Source organism: Telopea speciosissima, chromosome 8 (assembly GCF_018873765.1).
Source record: "Telopea speciosissima isolate NSW1024214 ecotype Mountain lineage chromosome 8, Tspe_v1, whole genome shotgun sequence".
NCBI lineage: Eukaryota > Viridiplantae > Streptophyta > Magnoliopsida > Proteales > Proteaceae > Telopea > Telopea speciosissima.
Window position 1 is genome coordinate 29,080,162 of NC_057923.1, and position 20,602 is coordinate 29,100,763.

General features: G+C 41.3%; 1 protein-coding gene and 1 long non-coding RNA gene across 3 annotated transcripts; one reads left to right on the forward strand and one right to left on the reverse strand.

The window, feature by feature from the left end:
• Positions 1-927: 927 nt before the first annotated feature.
• Positions 928-17,706, reverse strand: LOC122671948. Its single transcript, XR_006334417.1, has 3 exons — positions 17,696-17,706; positions 14,174-14,176; positions 928-1,079 (listed from the first exon to the last, which is right to left on the reverse strand). It is a non-coding gene; the product is annotated as an uncharacterized LOC122671948 (long non-coding RNA).
• LOC122671947 (potassium channel AKT1-like) lies at positions 4,984-10,812 on the forward strand. 2 transcript variants are annotated; one of them, XM_043869443.1, is made up of 12 exons: positions 4,984-5,023; positions 5,067-5,278; positions 5,941-6,306; positions 6,408-6,465; positions 6,560-6,877; positions 7,087-7,332; positions 7,425-7,523; positions 7,719-7,751; positions 7,872-8,057; positions 8,297-8,491; positions 8,615-8,690; positions 9,862-10,812. In XM_043869443.1, exons 2-12 carry the CDS (start codon positions 5,070-5,072, stop codon positions 10,713-10,715), a joined length of 2,640 nt encoding a protein of 879 aa, XP_043725378.1. In that variant the 5' UTR covers positions 4,984-5,023; positions 5,067-5,069; the 3' UTR covers positions 10,716-10,812. The 2 variants fall into 2 exon arrangements, with proteins under 2 accessions (XP_043725378.1, XP_043725377.1); XM_043869442.1 differs by lacking the exon at positions 4,984-5,023 and having other exon boundaries at positions 5,037-5,278.
• Positions 17,707-20,602: the final 2,896 nt, after the last annotated feature.

The window sequence follows — 20,602 nt, forward strand, 5'->3', positions numbered from 1 at the left end:
AAACTAAGTGCCAATAATGTCTCTCCCGTTAGTCAGAGACGTTATGTTATAACGGATCCTAGTTTTTGAAAATTTATGGATCATTTTGCCCCTTGATAGGGTAAAATGACCAAAATGGTTTTACCTGAAAAAAAAAAAAAAAAACAAAAACCTGCAACTCATCTTCCCCAAATCGTTTAAGGTTTGGGGAAGATGAGTTTTTGAATCAGAAATGGAACAATTTCCTGCACACTTACCCAGTAATCGAACGAGATGTTTGTGCCAAAGACGATTGATGATGGTAAGTTCAGCGAGGAAAATCATCGATCCCCTTCATGTTATCTCCCTGGAGAACTTCTTCACCGCGACTTCAATGTTCTTCTCCGGGAGAACCCCCTTGTAGACTACCCCGAATCCACCCTGCCCAAGCTTCATCTTCTCGTCGAAATTGTTGGTAGCTTTCCAGATCCCCAAATCTAAACTCCCTGGGCATCCCCGGTAAACTCTTCAGCGCCCACAAAATGTTGGGGTTGTTTATCACAACCCTCCTCCTGTTCAAGTAGTAAACTATCCCCACAACACCAATCCCAAACAATGCCAAACCCACCACCCCAGCCACAATCTTCACCAACTTCAGATCCCTCTTTTCCGGCAAAGCCTCCACAGATAGCTCCCATCTGAGCACGCAGTTCAACTGCGCCAGATTACCTGTCGATGCTGAGAACCCCATGCAAGAGATCAAAATTAAAAACCAAAATAAAACCACTTCAATTAAAACCCTTAGCCAACAATCAAACAAAAAAACCAAAATAAAACCATCCATCCTTGACAAGGGTTCCGCCCCTTCTCTCTGCACACACGACCCCACCAACATCCTCACAGTATATGTTCAATTACTACAAATTGCATAACAGTTTGAACTTTAAAGCTTACAGCTAATTAAAAAGAACCAAAATAGCACTATGTAATCTACTCTCAAAGATCAGCATAACAGTTCTTCAGGGCTGAAACCACCTAAGCCCTCTCACCACGAATCCTCCTGGCCAATTGAATGTCCTTAGGCATTATTGTAACTCGCTTAGCATGAATGGCACAAAGTTCTCAATGATTACGCTTCTGAACTTCTCGTTGTATGAAATTGACATTCCAAAAAAGTAGGTTCCCTAAGTCCGTACAAATTGAAGGAGGCGACAACATCCGAGTCCATTGATGAGCTTCTGCTGCTGCTCTTGTTCTGTGGTGAAGTTGATGAGGAAGAAGATTCTTCCCAGAGCTTGAAGGTTTTGAGAAGCATGACGCGCCCGGACTTGTTTAAGAGTTCGTAGACCTTGTTGTTAGTGTCGGGTGTTAACTGAAGGGCTTCTCCATTGATGGATGCATCGCCTGAAAAATCGAACTCGCCAAGGTTCTGGGCTGGACTGAAGCCGCTGAAATTATAGTAGTTTTGGGGCTTTTTCGCTGAAGATGTGGCCGGGGATAGAACTAATAACAGCAGAAAAAACACTACGACGGCGGAAACAAACATCTCGTCCGATTACTGGGTAAGTGTGCAGGAAATTGTTCCATTTCTAATTCAAAAACTCATCTTCCCCAAACCCTAAACGATTTGGGGAAGATGAGTTGCAGGTTTTTTTTTTTTTTTTTTTTTTTTTTTTTTTTTTCTTTTCAGGTAAGGCCTTTTTGGTTATTTTACCCAATTAAGGAGGGCAGAATGGTCCATCGATGTTCAAAAATTAAGATTAGTTATAACATAACGTCTCTGTCTAATGGGAGGGACTATAGTGGTACTTAGTTTGGAAAGCAGGAGTGCACGTGAAATTAGTGAAAATTCAAGGGGGCAACTATAATTTTGACCATTTTCAAAGGGCATTTGGAAATAACCCTTTTTGTTTGTGTGTGTGATGTTATTCACTCTTCTCCCCTATTCTACCATTCAAGCTTTTAGGATGAGTTGTAGGTTAGGGTTCATAAGGGAAATAATGAAGAAATAGGTTCATTTTAGCATGAAGGGCATTTTGGTCAATTAAAACATAATTTTAACATTTTCAATATTTTTTTGTCAATTAGTTTGGAAAGCAGGGGTGGTATGTGAAAATTTTCAAATCATACGGGTGAAAATATAATTAAGGCAAACTTTAGGGGTATGTGAAAATTTCCCTTTAGTTTTTTGAAAAAAAAAATTTGGATTTTAATGGAAGAGGCATAGATTTGTTTATTTATTTTTGGTAGAAATAGGCAGATTTATTAATACTATCGTGTATTACATATGGATGGAGTAGAAACTAACTCCAAAAACCACAGATCGGAAATAGGCCATATTGTCGTACACATTACCGACAGTACCTTCCTTACCAGGGAGTTAGCCAAGCAATTTTACACACTTGGAATAAAAGAGAAAATACATTCAACAAAAAAGGATGATAAATGATGAATATCATCCAAAATAGACTTGTGAGATACAGGTGGTCAAGCATGAAATGTTGAAGATAATTCACAATAGCCTGCTGATCCAATTCTCGCATCAAGTGGCTATAATCTTCAGAAATCCCTTCCAATAATAAAGCACACCGTATAGCCATGGCTTCACCTTCAATAGCAGTGTGAAAATTATAAGGCATAGACATAGCACGCAAAATATCACCATGATGATTTCTATAGATCAATCCCAAACCACCCGAAGCAGAACTATGCTTTAGACTAGCATCACAGTTCACTTTCACCCAATTCGGTTGTGGAGGCTCCCATTGCACCGATTGGTCCGATGTGTGGTTGCTATCACAACACTACAACCACCAATATCAAGCATTCATCTTCTGTATTCTTCATAAGTTTTGGTGGATGATAGAATAACATCTTGAGGACTCCAAGCTTTCCGCCCAAAAATAAAATCACATCTTGATAACCAAATATACCATAAAATAAAGGGAATCAAGTAGTTGAGCACTCCAGCGATTACTCGATCTAGTAGCCAGAGCAACACCTCCCCGTACTCAAAAAGGGAGGGGGGGTGCTTCCCTCGGCTATTGGAGTGAGTGACCCCAAAAGAGCTAATTGAGCTATGGTCCTGCCCGTAAGTTCCTTGCTGAAAGCAGGAACTAGATAAGGGCAGCCATAACCAATGGAATGCATGAGCTTGAGTTATCCTGCCCTAAGATCTCGGTAGGGAACTAGGAAAGGGCAACCTAGAAAAAAGGCCGAAGGATGCAAGGGTTATCTGGCACCTGTTTTCCTCCTTACCATAAACAAAGAATGACTTCCATTCAAGAATGAAAGATGATATTTGTAGATCATCTTGAGATGGTTCAACATAGCCCATACCACTATCAAACCAAACCACTGTAAAACCTAACACGATGCAAAGAAGAATGGAAATCGCAAACACAATCACACAATGCGCACAAAGATTTACGTGGTTCGGCAAGGTTGCCTACGTCCACGGTGAGATGAGATTTGTTTCACTATCAATGGAGATTAGGGCTACAGTTGCTCGTTCCTCACACCTCTCTCAGATTTTTCAATACAGAGAAAGAACTCTCACTACAGATTTATAGCGAAACCCTATATAGGAAATTTACCGAAATACCCATATAGTCCTTAAAAAAAATTTCGTGGAAAGATATGAGATATAGTCTCTATTGAACCACAACGACCACAAAGAGGATCGATAGCAATATGACGATGTTGCAAGGCATCACCTGGCAAGACCTAAAGCACAAGATTGCCATAAAAACCTTGTTTTTGGAACAGTTTTGCTAGACCAAATAATTTGCCAAACCAAATCAGGGATGCTTCTTGATGAAACAACGATTGTTGAAGTAGAGGCCTTTTTGCAAATCCAATTCATGACAACGATTGGATAATAAGTGATAAGCATTCATCACTGAAAAGAGTCCATTACTAGAAGCACACCAATGAAGCTTATCCTCTTCTGAAAAATCCGAAGATTAATCCCAAGGATCCTTGCCACATCATTTGGATGAAAATATTGAGATATTAAGTCCTTCCTCCATATCATATTTGAGTGATCAATAAAATCAGCAACTATAGAAAAATTTAGATTCAATAAAAGAGAAGTAGCAGGCTTCATTCCAACTTTTGTTGTTAACTACTTATCCCTCCATGGGTTTATTGATGACTGATTACTAACACCAACCAAGACCAGCATCTAGGACCTCCTTCCCAAGCATAATGCTGCTCCAACTCCAACTAGGATCATGTCTTGTAGTAGAATGAAGGAAATCTGATCTTGGGTAATATATAGACTTCATAAAACGTGCCAAAAGACAATCTGGATTAGACCAAAGTCTAAAGGCAGTTTTAGATAACAAAGCACGGGTATGAAGAGAAGTGTTACGAAATCCCAAACCTCCTTTTTTCTTCAATTGACATAGATGATCCCATGAGATCCAATGAATCTTAGGCCTGCCTTCATTATTTCCCCAGAAAAAATTTGAAACAACCTTTCTTACATGATGGTGAAGTGATGTAGGCATTTTAAAATGCATTGATGCAAAATTTCCCATTGGAAAAACAACAGATTTCAAGAGAACCTCCTTCCCTGCACATGACAATAATTTGGACTTCCATCCTTGTATCCTCCCTTTAATAATTTGGAAGGGGCATAGATGACATCTAGTTCGAGAAACCGTGGTAAAGAGGGCATTGTTGGTAAAACTTACGATGATTTAACCTAATCCAATCCATGGATTCAGAAGATGTGCAATTCCTCATGCCATGTGTTCCTCACGTTGATCATCAATGAAGTTTCATATTCTACCAGATTGATTAGCAGGGATGAGGGCAGAAGGGTCTTTAGATTAGACAATTGGGCTGGGGTGGGGCCTTCGGTTAGAGGAGAAGAGTAAACTAAACGTGGGAAGAAATCAAGAAAATACCATGTGTTGTTAAAGACTGTTGCAAAGTAAGCACTGCACTGCTTTAGGGAATTGGAGAAGATTATTCTTCGGAAATAGTGGAGACCGGATTCTTATATATTTAGAAGAGAGCAGGGCGCTGAGAGAACCGAATGAAGTAGAGCAGAAAAATTGTAAAAACAAGGGAGACCTTGGCTTCTTGGTTCCCTTTGAGCAATGCCACAAAGATTTCAAGATGGGTTTTTCAATGTTTCTGTCTGTGGTCAGGAGATGGAGCAGTTGTCAAGAGAAGGTAGCCAGTACAGCCTTACCAATGCCCTTCTTCCTTCTCTTACCAATGCCCTTCTTCCTTCTCTTGGTGCCAGAAGCAATCGCAGAATTAAGTTGCGTAGGTTCATAATTTCGCCTTATGATCGTCGTTACAGGTGATGGGTCTCTCTTCTTTTTCTTCCTTTCTATTCTCGTTTCTTTCCTTCCTTTTCTTCTGGGTTTCATAAAGAATTTTCAATTTTTGGGTTCTTTCTTTTCCCGCCTTTCCTTTTAATTATCTTATTCTCTTAATGGTGCCTGCATGTGCTGTTCTAGTTTTCTTTCCCTTTCTATTCTTACTCCTACCCTTTTTGTATACTTGAAATTTGGAAATAACAAAAATATGAATAAATAAAGTATTTCAATTGATGAGCTTTTATGTTCTTGTCCTCTGTTCCCTTCTCATCTCCTTTGCATTTGTTTACTTCTTTTTCTTCCTTCTCTTTTCTCCTTTCTCTCCTTCTTTTTCTTTTGGGTTTCATAAAGACTTTTCAATTTTGGGTTTTTTTCTTTTACCGCCTTTCCTTTTAAGTATCTTATTCTCTTAATGGTTCTTGCATGAGCTGCACTGGTTTTCTTTTCCTTTCGATTCTTACTCCTAGTCTTTTTGTATATTTGAAATTTGGAAATAACAAAAAACTAAAGTATTTCGATTGGTGAGAATGAAATTTTGATTGACGATCTGATATATATTTTCGAAGGAGAAACACAATGACCGAGTTTCCTTTGAATTGAATGGAAACATTCTTATTACGAAATTTAACTGTGATACTTGCAGCGTCTGGGAGACTTTTCTGGTTGTTCTTGTTCTATATACTGCTTGGGTATCTCCATTTGAATTTGGATTCCTTGATGGACCGAGGGGAGCTCTTGCAATCACTGACAACGTAGTTAATGGGTTCTTCGCCGTGGATATTATGCTGACCTTTTTCGTTGCCTTCCTTGATAAAACTACATACCTCTTCATTGACAACCCAAAACAGATTGCTTGGAAGTATGTTAGAACCTGGTTTGCCTTTGATGTCATATCTACAATCCCCTCAGAAATTGTGCGGAGGATTTTACCTAAAGCTATTCAGTCCTATGGTTTCTTCAACATGCTTCGTCTCTGGCGTCTACGAAGAGTCAGTTCGTTTTTTGCCAGGTATGGTGGATTTTCAAGCCCCTGGAACTGAATTTCGGTACTAGAATAGTGAACTTTGGTATCTGGATCATAATTGTCGACCTCGTGCTTTATTATAACAGACTGGAGAAAGATAGGCATTTCAATTACTTTTGGGTTCGATGTGCAAAACTAGTCTGTGTGAGTTTCTCAGATAAATCTCTATATGTTTTAGCAGAAGAGAGGGAACTCTTCACTAATGAGGTAACATACATGATTTTGGGTGTTCTTGCAGGTAACACTCTTTGCAGTACACTGTGCTGGGTGTTTCTATTATCTTCTTGCTGCACGTTACCATGACAAAAAAAATACATGGATTGGAGCAAGTTATGATAAGTTTCTTCAGACAAGCCTTTGGATACGCTATGTTACATCAATGTATTGGTCCATCACTACGCTCACAACTGTTGGCTATGGTGATTTGCATGCTCAGAATACAAGGGAGATGATCTTTGACATCTTCTACATGCTTTTCAACCTTGGATTGACAGCATATCTTATTGGAAATATGACCAATTTGGTTGTCCATGGGACCAGTAGAACTAGAAAATTTGTAAGTGATTTTTTCTTAGTTTTCTTATCCCAAAGTTTACAATGAAGCTAGAGTGATGAAAGTTGCACAAGCATTCCTCATTCATATATTTGATTATAAATCTTGATTTGTTTGGTTTTGTTATCATTACTTGTTTAGGCTTTTAATTCTGTGGTACAAATTTTCCCCCTGTTTTTTCATTGTTATTGTATTTCTCCATTAACTTATAGAGGGATACCATTCAAGTGGCATCAAATTTTGCACAACGGCACCAACTCCCAACACGGCTTCAAGAGCAGATGCTTGCACACTTGTGTTTGAAGTTCAGAACAGATTCAGAGGGACTGCAACAGCAAGAGACTCTTGATGCCCTTCCTAAAGCAATCCGATCAAGTATATCACATTATCTCTTTTATTCTCTTGTCGACAAGGTGTACTTGTTCAGTGGGGTATCGAATGACTTACTTTTTCAACTGGTAAACCCCTTAAGAACACTCAAATAGACTTTCAATTTTGTAACTAATGTGTTTCTTTTTAACTTGGCACCTTCTATTCTATACCTATGAAGGTCTCAGAGATGAAGGCCGAGTATTTCCCCCCAAAGGAAGATGTGATCTTGCAGAATGAAGCACCAACAGACTTTTACATACTTGTTACTGGTGCTGTGGTGACTACTTAACTTCTCTTATGCTATTATTGCTTTTATTTTATTTTTTCTTTATATTTGGCTCTCAAACCTGAAGTGTTGACACAATATAGGATTATTGTTTGTTACTTCTCAGTCTATGATCTGATCTCTTTTTTCCCCCTCACTTTTGATTTTTACAAATAATGGCTTCTGATGTTAGATTTTTCCTTCCAGGAACTTGTGGTCCTCAAGAATGGACTGGAACAGGCAAGTGCAAAACAAAACCCTTCTGGATAACTATATCATAGCAGACTTCTGAAAAAAGCAAAAAAGCATCTTAGTTTTCTATAATGAATAAAAGACTCTGAGATGGAAGAATGACTCCAGGTCATTGGAGAGGCAAAGGCGGGGGATATTTTTGGTGCGATTGGGGTGCTTTGTTACAAGCCACAGCTCTTCACTGTCCGCACCAAACGATTGAGTCAGTTGCTGCGGTTGAACCGTACTGTATTTTTGAATGTCGTTCAGGCCAATGTTGGGGCTGGGACCATAATCATGAACAATCTCCTTCAGGTTTGTAGAGTTGGCAACCCTGATGACAATGTCTTCTTTATTTAATGGCTAAGAAGTGAAACCTATCTAGAGATAGAAGTACATGGGATTGCAAAATTGTCATTGTATCACATCGAAATAAGATAGTAAGACTGATTGTATAATATTATTACTGTTTTTATTAGCATTTTAACATTATGAATGCTATTCCTGTTTCATTTATTTATTTGTTGGTGTATGTTTCATTATGGGTGGAGCAGCATTTGAAAGAAGTGAAAGACCCAGAGATGCAAGGAATTCTAACAGAGACAGAGAACATGCTAGCTCGGGGTAGAGTGGACCTTCCTCTCAGTCTATGCTTTGCAGCAAGTAGAGGAGACGACCTATTGTTGCATCAGTTACTGAGAAGGAGCTTGGATCCAAATGAATCTAGTTACACTGGGCGCAGTGCTCTGGTCCATACTTTTTACTTTGCTTCTATATCCAATATAAAAGTATTTCAAGTTTTCTACAAAAGTCTCTTACTTGGAACACTTTTTTCTTGCTTTTGATTGTTTCTTTTTTTAATGTATAAACAGCATATAGCAGCATCCGGAGGATATGAAAACTGTGTCTTACTCCTACTGGACTATGGAGCAGACCCTAATAGTAGAGGTATGTTCTAGCTCACAACCACATCAATAGCTGGGCATATTTATGTTAGGAAAATGCAGTGGAGACACAACCCCTTCCTGTCTCCCCACTTGGCTGCCTTTGTATTTTTGAACCAGTGGAGTTCTTGGGGTATCCCTAGAGTTTCTTTAGGTTGCATTTTGAATGGGGTGGGCAATTGAAAACTGTAAGTTGGACAATCTCAGAATTTCTCATGTTAAAATAATGTGCTCTGTTTTATTCTTATCCTCACATTTTGTTCATCTGCATACCGATTTTCTATTATTTATTTATTTATATATAATGTCCTACTGCTTGTTTAATCAAGATAATTTTTTTTTTAAAAATATTTTCAACTCTTTCCTCTCCCATGCTTACTCTTCTTTTGGGTGGGGTTGGAGGTGCTGCTCTTTCAAAAGCAGGTTCATCAGTCTTTCTAATACCTTTATAGCTCTTTATTTCTTCGAGTTAGTTCTTGCATCATTCTGTTGTCTACTTAGCAAATTGCCATGGTTACATCCAAATACTTGCTTATTACTTGTCAAAAGAAAAAAAAAATTTGCTTGTTCAATTGTTCTTCCCTATTTGAGTTGAGCCATTATCTGAAGCATTCTTGTCTTTGGATCTTCTTCTTCTTGTATAGGGGAGGGGGCCTAACTAATATTTTGGATACACGGTGTGAGTTCACTGTATTATATTTATCCTCAGATGCAAGTCTAATGCAACATCCTTCCTAAACTTTCTAATCTACCATTTTTTACATTTGTGCAAAAGGAGATTCTATTACTTTTCTCCTTAATACACATTGGCACAATATTCATACCAAACTTGTAATGCCTTACGAGTATGGATAGTAAATGTTTCATTTTTACTGACTATCCTGAAAAATTCTTGCCGTCCTCTCAATTTTAGTATGCTAAATAAATTTTATGGATATTCCTTTGTGTTTGACATTTCTCTCTATCTTCTATGATATTCTGAGCAATAGTAAACCATTTACACCCCCTAAATGTTAAGAAAGGTATGTTGTGAGACTTAAAATTATGTTTTTAGATCCTGTTTTAGGGATGGGACATATGGTCAGAACTACTTGTAAACATTAATTTTGTAGGAAATTGAATCTATGGAATGACTTCAGTCAAATATGTTTCTTCCTTATCTTTGGTCCTTGCAGATGCAGAAGGAAATGTTCCACTGTGGGAGGCAATACGGGAGAGGCATGATCCAGTGATCAAACTTCTGGTCGACGATGGTGCAAACATCTATTCTGGTGATGTGGGTCAGTTTACATGTACTGCCGTTGAACAGAATGACTTGAACTTGCTCAAGGACATTGTACGATATGGAGGAGATGTGAAACTACCCAAGAGCAATGGAACAACTGCACTTCATGTTGCAGTTTGCGAGGGGAATGCTGAAATAGTTAAGTTCCTCTTGGACCATGGAGCTGACATTGATAGGCTTGATGTCCAGGGTTGGACCCCAAGGGGTCTAGTAGATCAGCAGGGCCATGAAGAGATAAAAGTTCTATTCCAGTCCAGACAAGAGACCTGTGCCCAAACCTCCGTTAATGTTTCTGGACCTCCTAGGGTGCGCTATCTTGGTAGATTTACAAGCGAGCCTGCTCTTCGCCAATTGTCTGAGGAAGGTACAACCACTTCAACTGAGGTGCCATGGAGGCATAATCGTCGAAGGCGAAAATCTAACAACTTCCACAACTCACTGTTCGGCATCATGTCAGCTGCCCATCCAAGTAAAAGAGGTATACCTTCACCTGCTGGCCTTGTTACATGCACTAAGACTTCTGGTCATTACTCTGCAAGAATCACAATTAGTTGCCGAGGAAATGTTGGTGTCACCGAAAAGCTAGTTCGCTTGCCAGGGTCCTTTCCAGCGTTACTTGAGATCTGTGCCCAGAAATTTGGGTTCAGACCCACAAAAATCCTAACTAGCGACGGTGCTGAAATTGATGAGGTAGAGCTCATTAGAGATGGTGATCGTCTGGTTCTTGTTGGTGATGACGGCTAAACATTTCACATGTACCTACACTTGGTTGAGGCTGAAGTATGATCTGCCACATTGTGTCTTGGGGGATTGCTTTGTGGAGCTCCTGAAGTTGGCTGGAACAGATGTTGGGGGGGGAGGAATGGCATAAAAAGTGAAGAAGGTTGTATTCTGTAAACTGATTGGAACCTAGCTAATTGATGCTCTTCCTTATAGAAAACTTGGGGAAATTTCACTAAATTTGGAAGCAAAGCTTTTTTTTTTTTTTTTGGTCAAAAGACGATTTTATTCAAAAATATTCGAGGAGAAACTCTTGGAGGAAACAAAGGATGGATTTACAATAAAAGGAGGTGGTCTGAGCCACCAAACACTCGAGGTTCAGTCTGGATGCACCAGAAGCTAAAAATTCTGCAAACCTGTTTAAAACCCTGCTGATATAACGCAGGTGGACAGAATTAAAACAGCTAATAAGAGGGATAATATCTGAGATGAGCTCGTTTTCTGCTTAGTTGAGGGAGTGAGGCTGGCCGTTGAGAGCAGCTATGGCCGGAAGGCAATCAGAATAGATAGCTACCTGGCTGATGTTGAGACTTAGAGCAAGAAGGATCCCATCGCGGATTGCTTCCAATTCCATTGTAGTAGCCAAAAAACCAATGCTCCATTTACACTTGGCAGCAAAAGAAATGATCGCTTGGGTCCCAAATAATAGCTCCTCTGTTAGAATCATAGGCACGATCCGGCGGAAGCAAATTGGAATCGTTGCAACCGATGGGGTAAACCATTCAAAACTCAAAACGAAACTTAGGGTTTCGATCGTTACCTGAAACTTCACAAGCGCAAAGCCTCCACGCGATCTTGGCCCTTTCGCAATGAGTCCTTCGCACACGTACAACTTTGCATTCCCTTGAATGCCAGCTCCTCCACAATCAATTTGGGTTTTTATCAAAACCCTAATCACAGACTGGTAGAGAAGAAAACTGGAGAAGATGGAAAACCTCAATAATATTATGAGAGTCTGTGTTACACCCTCACCCCAAATATACCTTTATGCCCCGGGGTAATTTAGACCTTGCCCAAAGGGCAATGCCTAGGTGGCAACGATTAACATTAATGGCCTTGAACTTAAAATATTTTTATAACTTTCCCCTCGAAGACCTGGAAGTGTGGGTCAAAGCCCCGTAACTTTTTTTGAAGTTTGGGCCCTGACAGCAGCACTGGAGTCACGAACAGACTCACTCGAACTGAATCCATTCGAGGATCTGTCCGAGCTGTTACCTGCCCTTTTGGTAAATTTCTCTATGGGACCCACATCCCCGTGTCCTGGACACCCTAATTTAACCTTTGGACCATGTGGACCCCTGCCCTTACTATTAATTGGTTGAGTGGGCCATGAAATTGGGCCCACAAAGCATAACTTAAAGGAAAGATGGGTTTTATACCCTGAACCTAAACCAAACAGACCCTAACTAACTAAATGGACCTAAGGATCTATGACTTGGACCAAACAAGCCCTAAGACCAAACCAAAACCCATTTAAGGCCTAAGGGGTCAATTATATTCTAAAGGCACCTAACCAAACAAGACCTAAGGCCCCTTTTATCCTTAAAAGGATAAGAGAATCCTTATTCTCTTATCTCTCCCCCTCCTAAGCAAATCGTGGAGGAGAAGAGACAAGAGAAGGAGGAGAAGGAGGAAGGAAGAAGAAGAAGTAGAAGTAGGAAAGGAATGAGAGGGGAAGGGAAGAGGATAGAAGCCATGCCAAGATGGCTGGCTGTCCCACATCTCCTTCTCTTGCTGACCGGACATAGGGAGAAGAAGATGGTGAAGGAGAAGAGATGGAGGGGATGGTTGAAGAAGGAGGTCAAGAAGGCTCACCTAGCCTTGTCCTTGCTGCCTCCATTGAAGGTAAGACCTCAAACCCTTGGCATTTCTCTTTCCATTTTCATTTTGTAGATTTCCTTGAGCTAGGGCTGACTTAGGGTTCCATTTGGGACTCAAGATGGAGCTCGATCCTTGGTTGGGTGCCCTAATAATGCTGACCAAATCCCATTTAAGACCTATAAGTGCTGCAATTGCAACCATTGTTGGTAAACCTTTGGTTTGAACCTTGAAACCCAACCCTTGGACCAAATTGAGACCAAACCTTTGTTGGATCTTGGAATCCATGAAGTGAGCCTAGATTCTAGTGACCCTAGGGAGGCTTAGACACCCCCTCTATCACCCTGAAGTGCTAGGGTGCTCCAAGCTTCAAGCTGGAGCAAAAACCCTTTGAAATCTCGAAGGAGACTGCAGGCGGACGCACGATCGAATCCACCAATGGTGGTACTGTCCGCTAGTCCGCCTAGTATAATTCTTGTGAATTGGCTTGAACGGATGAAGGAATAGACTCAAGTCTGTTGCATCCGCCTGAGGGAAGTTCACTCTCGAGCATGTCTCAGGAATCGATCGGATGCAGGGGCGAACTAAGGGAAGCACATCTGCCCATGGGTCCGCTCACTCTCGGGTGTGTCTCAGAGGTTGAACGGATGCATGACCGGATCCAAGTAAGATGTTTCGTCGTGGGTCCGCTCGCTCCGTTCTTACCTTTTAGCCTGAACAGAGTCAGGGATGGACTCACCTTTGCTGAAACCATCCGTGAGTCCGCTCGTGCTGTCTTGGTTGAAACTTGATTTTAACCTTGGGGGCCTAGCATGGGACCCTTCTACATATGCTTTAATGATTTCTTTTGTATGTCTAGGCTGGTGCACCGGTGAGATTCATGTCAACCACGCCGGATGACACCCGATGTTTGGTGAGTGGGTTCTGGGTGACTTTATTGGGTTTGAATATATATATTTGACAATCTTAAGCATGCTATTATATAATTATAAGTATTGTGCGCATTGCATTATTATTCATATGTGAACTGTTATGAATGTGATAGTATGCTCACCATTGTATCGGGCTACGGTGCCGGGTGTGCCGGTGCCGGAACCCCAATTTACTTAATTATGAAAATTCTTATATGCCATCCTGATCTGTATGTGCCGTGCCGTGCTAGTACCCGGGTACTAGATGGAATGGGACGTTAATACACCCGGAATACCTCTCGGGACGATAGGATTTGCATGTACTATATCTGTGGTTAGGATACTTGTTCCCTTATGCTACGACCCTTGCCAATAGGGGTTTATGTGTTGGATAGTTTGAGCACCTGATGTCTGTGGAGGCGGGAGAGGCCAGGTCAGGGGTAGTGAGGGCTATCGGGGTCTACCACTGGGTGGTCATGATGGCTTCTATCGGCGTAGGTCCCCTCATGATAATTGAGGTTTCACTGGGGCGATAGGATAAGTGACTCTCAGTGTCTCCCGAGTTATCACAGTAGCATACACTTGACCGATAGAAATATGTGCTAGGTGGAAAATGAATCTAACATCAGCATGCATCATTCTGATATTGAACTGTTTGTGTGTATGTTTGTGCATTCTCCTTTGCTCCCTCACTAGCTAGTGTAGCTATCCCCGTTGCGTAATCCCTTTTTTAGTTTATATGCAGGAGGTACTACTCTTGACGAGCACCGTTGGATGCGAATTAAGTGGAGCCGGAGGCTGTGGCTTGGATGTAGATGTACATCCAAGAATAGTGCATTAGTGGCGATTATTTATTATTTAATTTTTGTATTCATCATCAATCATGTATAAACTGTATGTTTATTTATAAGGAGAGTTCGAATGGTTATATTTATGAATAGTGTATTATGTGTTATCATTAGAGAACTGATGCTCTATAATTTCACAAAATTTAATTTCGCTTCCGTCAACTTTGTGATTGGAACAATTTATTCCATTTTAGGTACGTTCCTTTCTGTTATCATAATGTGATGACAGGGTGGACTGTGGCTCGGAACACTGTATCTGTGATCCTGGTAGGTATTGGGATGATGTGTGTTGTCCCAGTCACCCCCCTATGTGGCAAAATATCTTACATCGGGATGGGGGTGTGATAGAGTGGTATCAGAGCAATGATGCTCTGCACCGACCACAGTCTAGCGTAACCCGTTTGATTTACTCTCCATAAATTAGGTTCTAAATTAAAAATCTCAAGAGCATAAATGGTTGTATGTGGACCTAGGAGAAGACTGATTGGAGTGAAAACAAGAACTTAAAAAATAATAGGCAACATGAAAACTAGTGCTTGAAATATAGGCTATTGAATATAACTATGTAATTGTTCGTTGGGTGTTAACTAAGTAAAGGTTGAATAAGTATATATGATTATCCCTGATAAATAATGAATCAAATATAACCATCCCACTCGAGAAAAAATGACTTATGCTTCTCTCCTCCATATCCGTTTTTAATCTGCGGGAATGGCTTGTGCTGCTCGGTGCCTGGATTCACTTCTCACTCCTTGTCTACTATCACTTTGAGCCAGTTCTATGGTTTGGTCATTGCTTTCTCTCTCACCCAGGCCCCCACCCTTTGACTTGACCTAAGGGAATGACCTGTTTTTTATATATTTCCATTCCCTTTCCTCTTGTCCTTAATTAGTTTAATCACTTCCATTTCGGGGGTTATTTCGACTATGGTGTTTTCTCAATGTCGACTAATGGCAAGAAACATGCTTTAATGCTGGGTCCCAGAGATCGTCCTCCTTCGCATTTAAGGCTTAAATCCAAGGTAGAAACCGTTGAAGGGGAAGATGTCAAAGCACTTTGATTATCTCCAGAGCCCTCTTCAAGACGCTCCCCTAAGCCCAAGTAGCCTACTTCGGCAAAGATTAAACCTCCTTCGGATTTGTCTGCCCCTATTTTCAGAGCTGCGTTGGGGAATTTCTTCCCATCTGAAGACTTATTAGGGAATTTCCTGGTTTCCAAGTGGGGGAAGTTAGGAGCTAAAACTGTGTGGATAGAGGAGCAGGGGCATTTCACTGTGGAATTTTCTTCACTCTCGGCTAGAGATCAGGTCTTTGCAGCTTCCCCATGGTGGTTTGAACACCATCTCCTTCACCTTACAACTGTTAAACCATCATCTCCTTTATTCCACTCCCAATTTAAGCACCTTCTGATTTGGGTTCAACTCCTTCAAATTCCACCAGACTGTTTCACTCAGGAACTTATTTTTGGTGCCATTAAAGCTTTGGGTACACCTCTGGAAATTGATCTTGCCTGACTTGACAATCATTTACCCCCGTTCTCTGCTAGGGTTAAGATTTCGTTCCCAAAATGGCAAGCGGTGCAATCGGAATTACATCTCTTTAATGCTGCTGGGCATCCCTCGTTGGTTTCCCTGAAATTTGAAGTTTTTTTCCTCTGTTCTTGGTGTGGCCGCCTTACCCATCGGCTTAAAGACTGCTATGGCTGGAAAGCTTCACAACATGATGTTCAATCCAAGGAGGATCTTCGGATTCTCGACCTTTTCCCAAGAAACAATGCTGCACAGGTTAGTTCAACCATTACTAAGCCTCTCAAGCTCAACCATGTCTCTATTGTCCACTCCCCTAAGGCTCCTGTTGAACCTAAGCCCTCTGTTATGCCCCCTGCTGTAATTCCTTTATCCCATGATCCTGTCATCTCTGTTGGGATCCCAACCCTGGATAATTTATAGCAGCCTCTCCCTGAGAATCCTCTAACTTCCCTGCCTGCTGCTACCCCAGTCTATCTTCCTCTCCCAAAACTGAGGTTGGCGATGTTTTCATTGACCTTCCCCCTCTCTCTTGCCCGTTATCTCATTTCGCCACGTCTTCCTTGACATTTGTAACCTCACTGCCTTGCTGGACACAACCGGATTACCAATTGGACGGCCTAGACCACCTCCCTTTTGCTTCTTTTCTGGATGATACTTCCCCCCCATCCCTGTCGTCCCTTTTTGATGATCATTCCCCACCCGTCTGACACTGTTTTTACAAGCCCAGATCATATACTTCATTCAGACCCCCTCTATTCAATTCCCCTAACAGGCCTTCCCATTGGTCCTCCTTCTTCTAACCCTGTTAACCAAACTCCTTACCCAAACACCCCTGCCGACCTTCCAACCTTTGCTCCAAACCCTAATCTGATTTCAAACCCTTTTTCTTTTACAAACCTGCTCTACCACACGCATGACCATCTCAGGAATTTTGCTACTAATCAAACCATTCCTACCCCCTTTGTTCCATTCTCATCTCAGCCTGATTGTCCACCCATTACACCTACTGCTTTAGAGGCTTCCCCAAGCCTTGCCACCCGGCCCATTGTAGTAAAGATTCTGAACTGCTGCAAAAAACACAAGTCGCCGAAGCTAGTCCTCAAGCCTGGGGTCTCTGAACCCTTTAAACCGATTAAGCTTAAAGCCACTGATCGTACTGATTCTTCTGAGGTGTCTAAGTCTGGTTTGAGTTCCAAATCTCCTCACAAGATGACTAGTTCCTCTTCTTCTACTGCCTCTGGCTCAAGTTCCAGCCGAAGCAATGTCTCCAAGTCTAAATCTAAAGGGAAAAGGCCGGCTCACCCAAAGAGAAGCAAATCCAACCGTAAAAGGTAGGACACACCCTTTGACTTCCTTGGTTCTGAAGATCAAGCCGAATTGGATATCATCCAAAATTTTTCATCAGATATTATTAAACTGGTTGATTCACCTACAAAGTTGTCTTCTAAGCTCCGTTCTTGGCTCTGTGAATTAAAGACTGACAAGGAGTTCCACCTCAAGGCCCAAAAGAAGAGATCTATTCAAATTTTTGAAGCTATTGATGGACATCGAGCAGTATCCGGCCGTTCCTGTGGAGATCCTAACCAGCCATCTACTTCGGTATTATCTCTTAAACCCCACAAAGCTCTTTTTTCTTTTCTGTGTGTATTTACAGCTCTCTTGTTTCACTGCTGCCTTTCTCTTTCTTGGTTGAATGATAAGGCTGTTCATAGTGGTAGGTATCTATGCTTATCTGTGGTTGGAATGTTAGAGGTCTGCGGACCAAATCTACTAGTTGTGCTTTAAAACATTTATTTAACAAATATAAACCAGACCTGCTGTTCCTGTGTGAAACAAAACTGTCTTCACTTGACACTATGGTGCTTCCACGCACTTTGAGAGGACTGTCTACTTTGGGTTTTCTAGGTAGTTCGGGATCGAAGGGTCTTAGTGGGGGGCTTTGGCTTTTGGGAAGGCCGGACATAAGTGTCACTCATACCTTGTCACACTCTTAACACTCAATGGTGCTTGATTTGTATCTATGCCCCCCCCCCCAACCACAAGCTCGACTTTCTTTTTGGGCCAATCTGGCTGAGTTTTTAGCTACTGTTTCCTGTCCCTATATGCTGCTGGGCAATTTTAATGAACTTTTATCCTCAGATGATAAATTTGGGGGTACCCCTTTTCTCCTTACCTCTCCCTCAGCCAATACCCTAATATCCATGATGTCTGATCTGTGTCTGGAGGAACTACACCCAATATCAGGGTGGTATACTCGGAAAAATAATCGAAAACCACCAAACTGTGTTTTTGAACACCTTGATAGGTGTTTGGTGAACAAACAATGGTCCACACTCTGGCCGATGGCTACCCTTCAAATTCTCCCTGCCCTGGGTTCTGATCACAATCCGTTAGTGTTAAACTCCACCCCACCTCTCATTTCTTTCAAAAAACTTTTTCACTTCCAACAAGCTTGGATTTCTCAACCTGACTTTAAACATTTTGTGGACTCCGAGTCGGGGAAGTGCACCTCTACAAATTTGATGGTTACTTAATGGTATCTCTTATAACTTGAAAAAAGGGAACTCTTGTATTTTTTGATGCCTTGATTTACTCAAAACACATTTAACTGCTACAATCAGTTCCCTTGAGGTCCGTTACCCCTTTGAGGAGGTACTTTCTCGTCTCTGGGAGACCTATTCTTCCCTTGATAAACTCTTGGCAGCTGAGGAGATTTTTTGGTTCTAAAAATCAAAACAACTTTACATTTTGGAGGGGGATCGCAACACCAAGTTTTTTCATGCGACCAAGTTTTTTCATGCGATCGCCCGACAAAACCTCAGAACTAATCGCATTATTGCTCTTAATGATGACAATGGTGCTCTTATCTCAAACCCTCCAGATTTGGCCCATATGTTTGTATCCCATTTCAGTTCTGTCATGACCACCTCCCATCTAGTTGATCCATCCTTTGTTGAATGTCTATTTACTCCGCTTCCCCCAACCTCCTCAGTCACTTCCCTAACTTCTCTATCGGAATTGGCAGAAGTTAAGGCTGCTGTCTTCAACATTGGAGCATTTAAAGCACCTGGTTTCGATGGTCTATCCGCTGGTTTTTATCACTGCTGTTGGGATTCCATATCACTGGATGTCCTAAACTTTGTTCACATGTTTTTTAAGGAAGCCCTCCTCCCTTGTGGTGTTAACCATACCTTAATAACTTTGATTCCTAAACACAATTCTACAAATAAGGTTGAAGATTATAGACCCATCAGCTTGTGTAATGTTTCATATAAAATTCTGACTAAAATACTTGCCAACCGGCTTAAGCCTATTCTTCCCCTTTTTATTTCCCCCACCCAATCGGCTTTTGTGAAAGGTCGTCAAATTTCGGACAACATAATCATTACCCATGAAATTTTCCAGTTCTTGAAAAAGAAAAAAAAAAGGGAAAACGGGATTTATGGCCTTGAAACTAGACATGTCTAAAGCTTACGACCGGGTGGAATGGAGCTTTCTGTTACAACTCTTTCAGTATCTTGGGTTTCCTACACATTGGATCAATCTCATTTCTACCTTGCTCCACTGTTCCTTTTCTATTAAACTCCAGGGCAGTTCCTTTGATTACTACCAACCTACTAGGGGACTCCGACAGGGATGTCCCCTAAGTCCATATCTTTTCTTGCTTACTATGGAATGCCTCTCTCGATTGTTACACACCTATCGGGATCTGGAGCTTTTTAAGGGAATCAAAATCTCTCGACACGCACCTGAAATTACTCACCTATTCTTTGCCGATGACACCCTCCTTTTCTGCCGTGTAACATTGGATGATGTTCACACTATAAAAGCCATCCTTTGCCTCTTTGAGTCTCTCTCTGGTCAACAACTTAATCCTTCCAAAAGTGGCATTTTCTTTAGCTCGAATACCCCTCAACATCTAAGACGTGACATTTGTCACTTTCTTGAAATTGGTGACATGAGCCCTGAATCCAAGTACCTAGGCACCCCTCTCTTTCCCTGCCGATCCAAGACCAAAAGTCTCGCACCTATCCTCCATCGTGTCAAAGGGAAATTGTCGGATTGGAAGTGCAATCTCCTCTCCCAGGTAGGTAGATTAACACTCATTAAATCTGTCCTTCATTCCATTCCCACATATCAAATGTCTTGTTTTCTTTTTCCCAAATCCGTTTGTTCTCAACTTGACTCCTTTAGTTCTGCTTTCTGGAATGGAAAACCTGCAGGTACTAAGACTCCTTCCATGATATCTTGGAGCTCGGTTTGCCAACACAAAAAATTTGGAGGTATGGGAGTCCGTTCGCACTGGGACCATAATAGAGCACTTATTTTGAAATTAACTTGGCGCTTGGTTTTTGAACCCAACTCCCTATGGGCCACCATACTCAAAGCAAAATACTTCCCACACTCTTCTCTTCTAAATCCTCAAGCTCAATTTCGACATGGTTCTTGGACTTGGAACAACATTCTCCATGTCCTACCTCTTTTTAGGAAAGTGATTCACTGGCATGTGGGGGATGGTTCTTGTATCCATCTTTGGAATGACCCTTGGATCCCCTCTACTACCTTTACATCTCTGAATCAAATTAAGCAGCCCATCCCTTTGTACCATACTATTTCTGATTTACTTACTCAACGAGCTTGGAATATTCCTCTTATTTCCTCTATTTTCCCACGACAAATCAGGGACTCTATTTTAAACCTTCCAATTTCTTCGCATCCCCATGCGGATCACTTATTCTCCCCTAT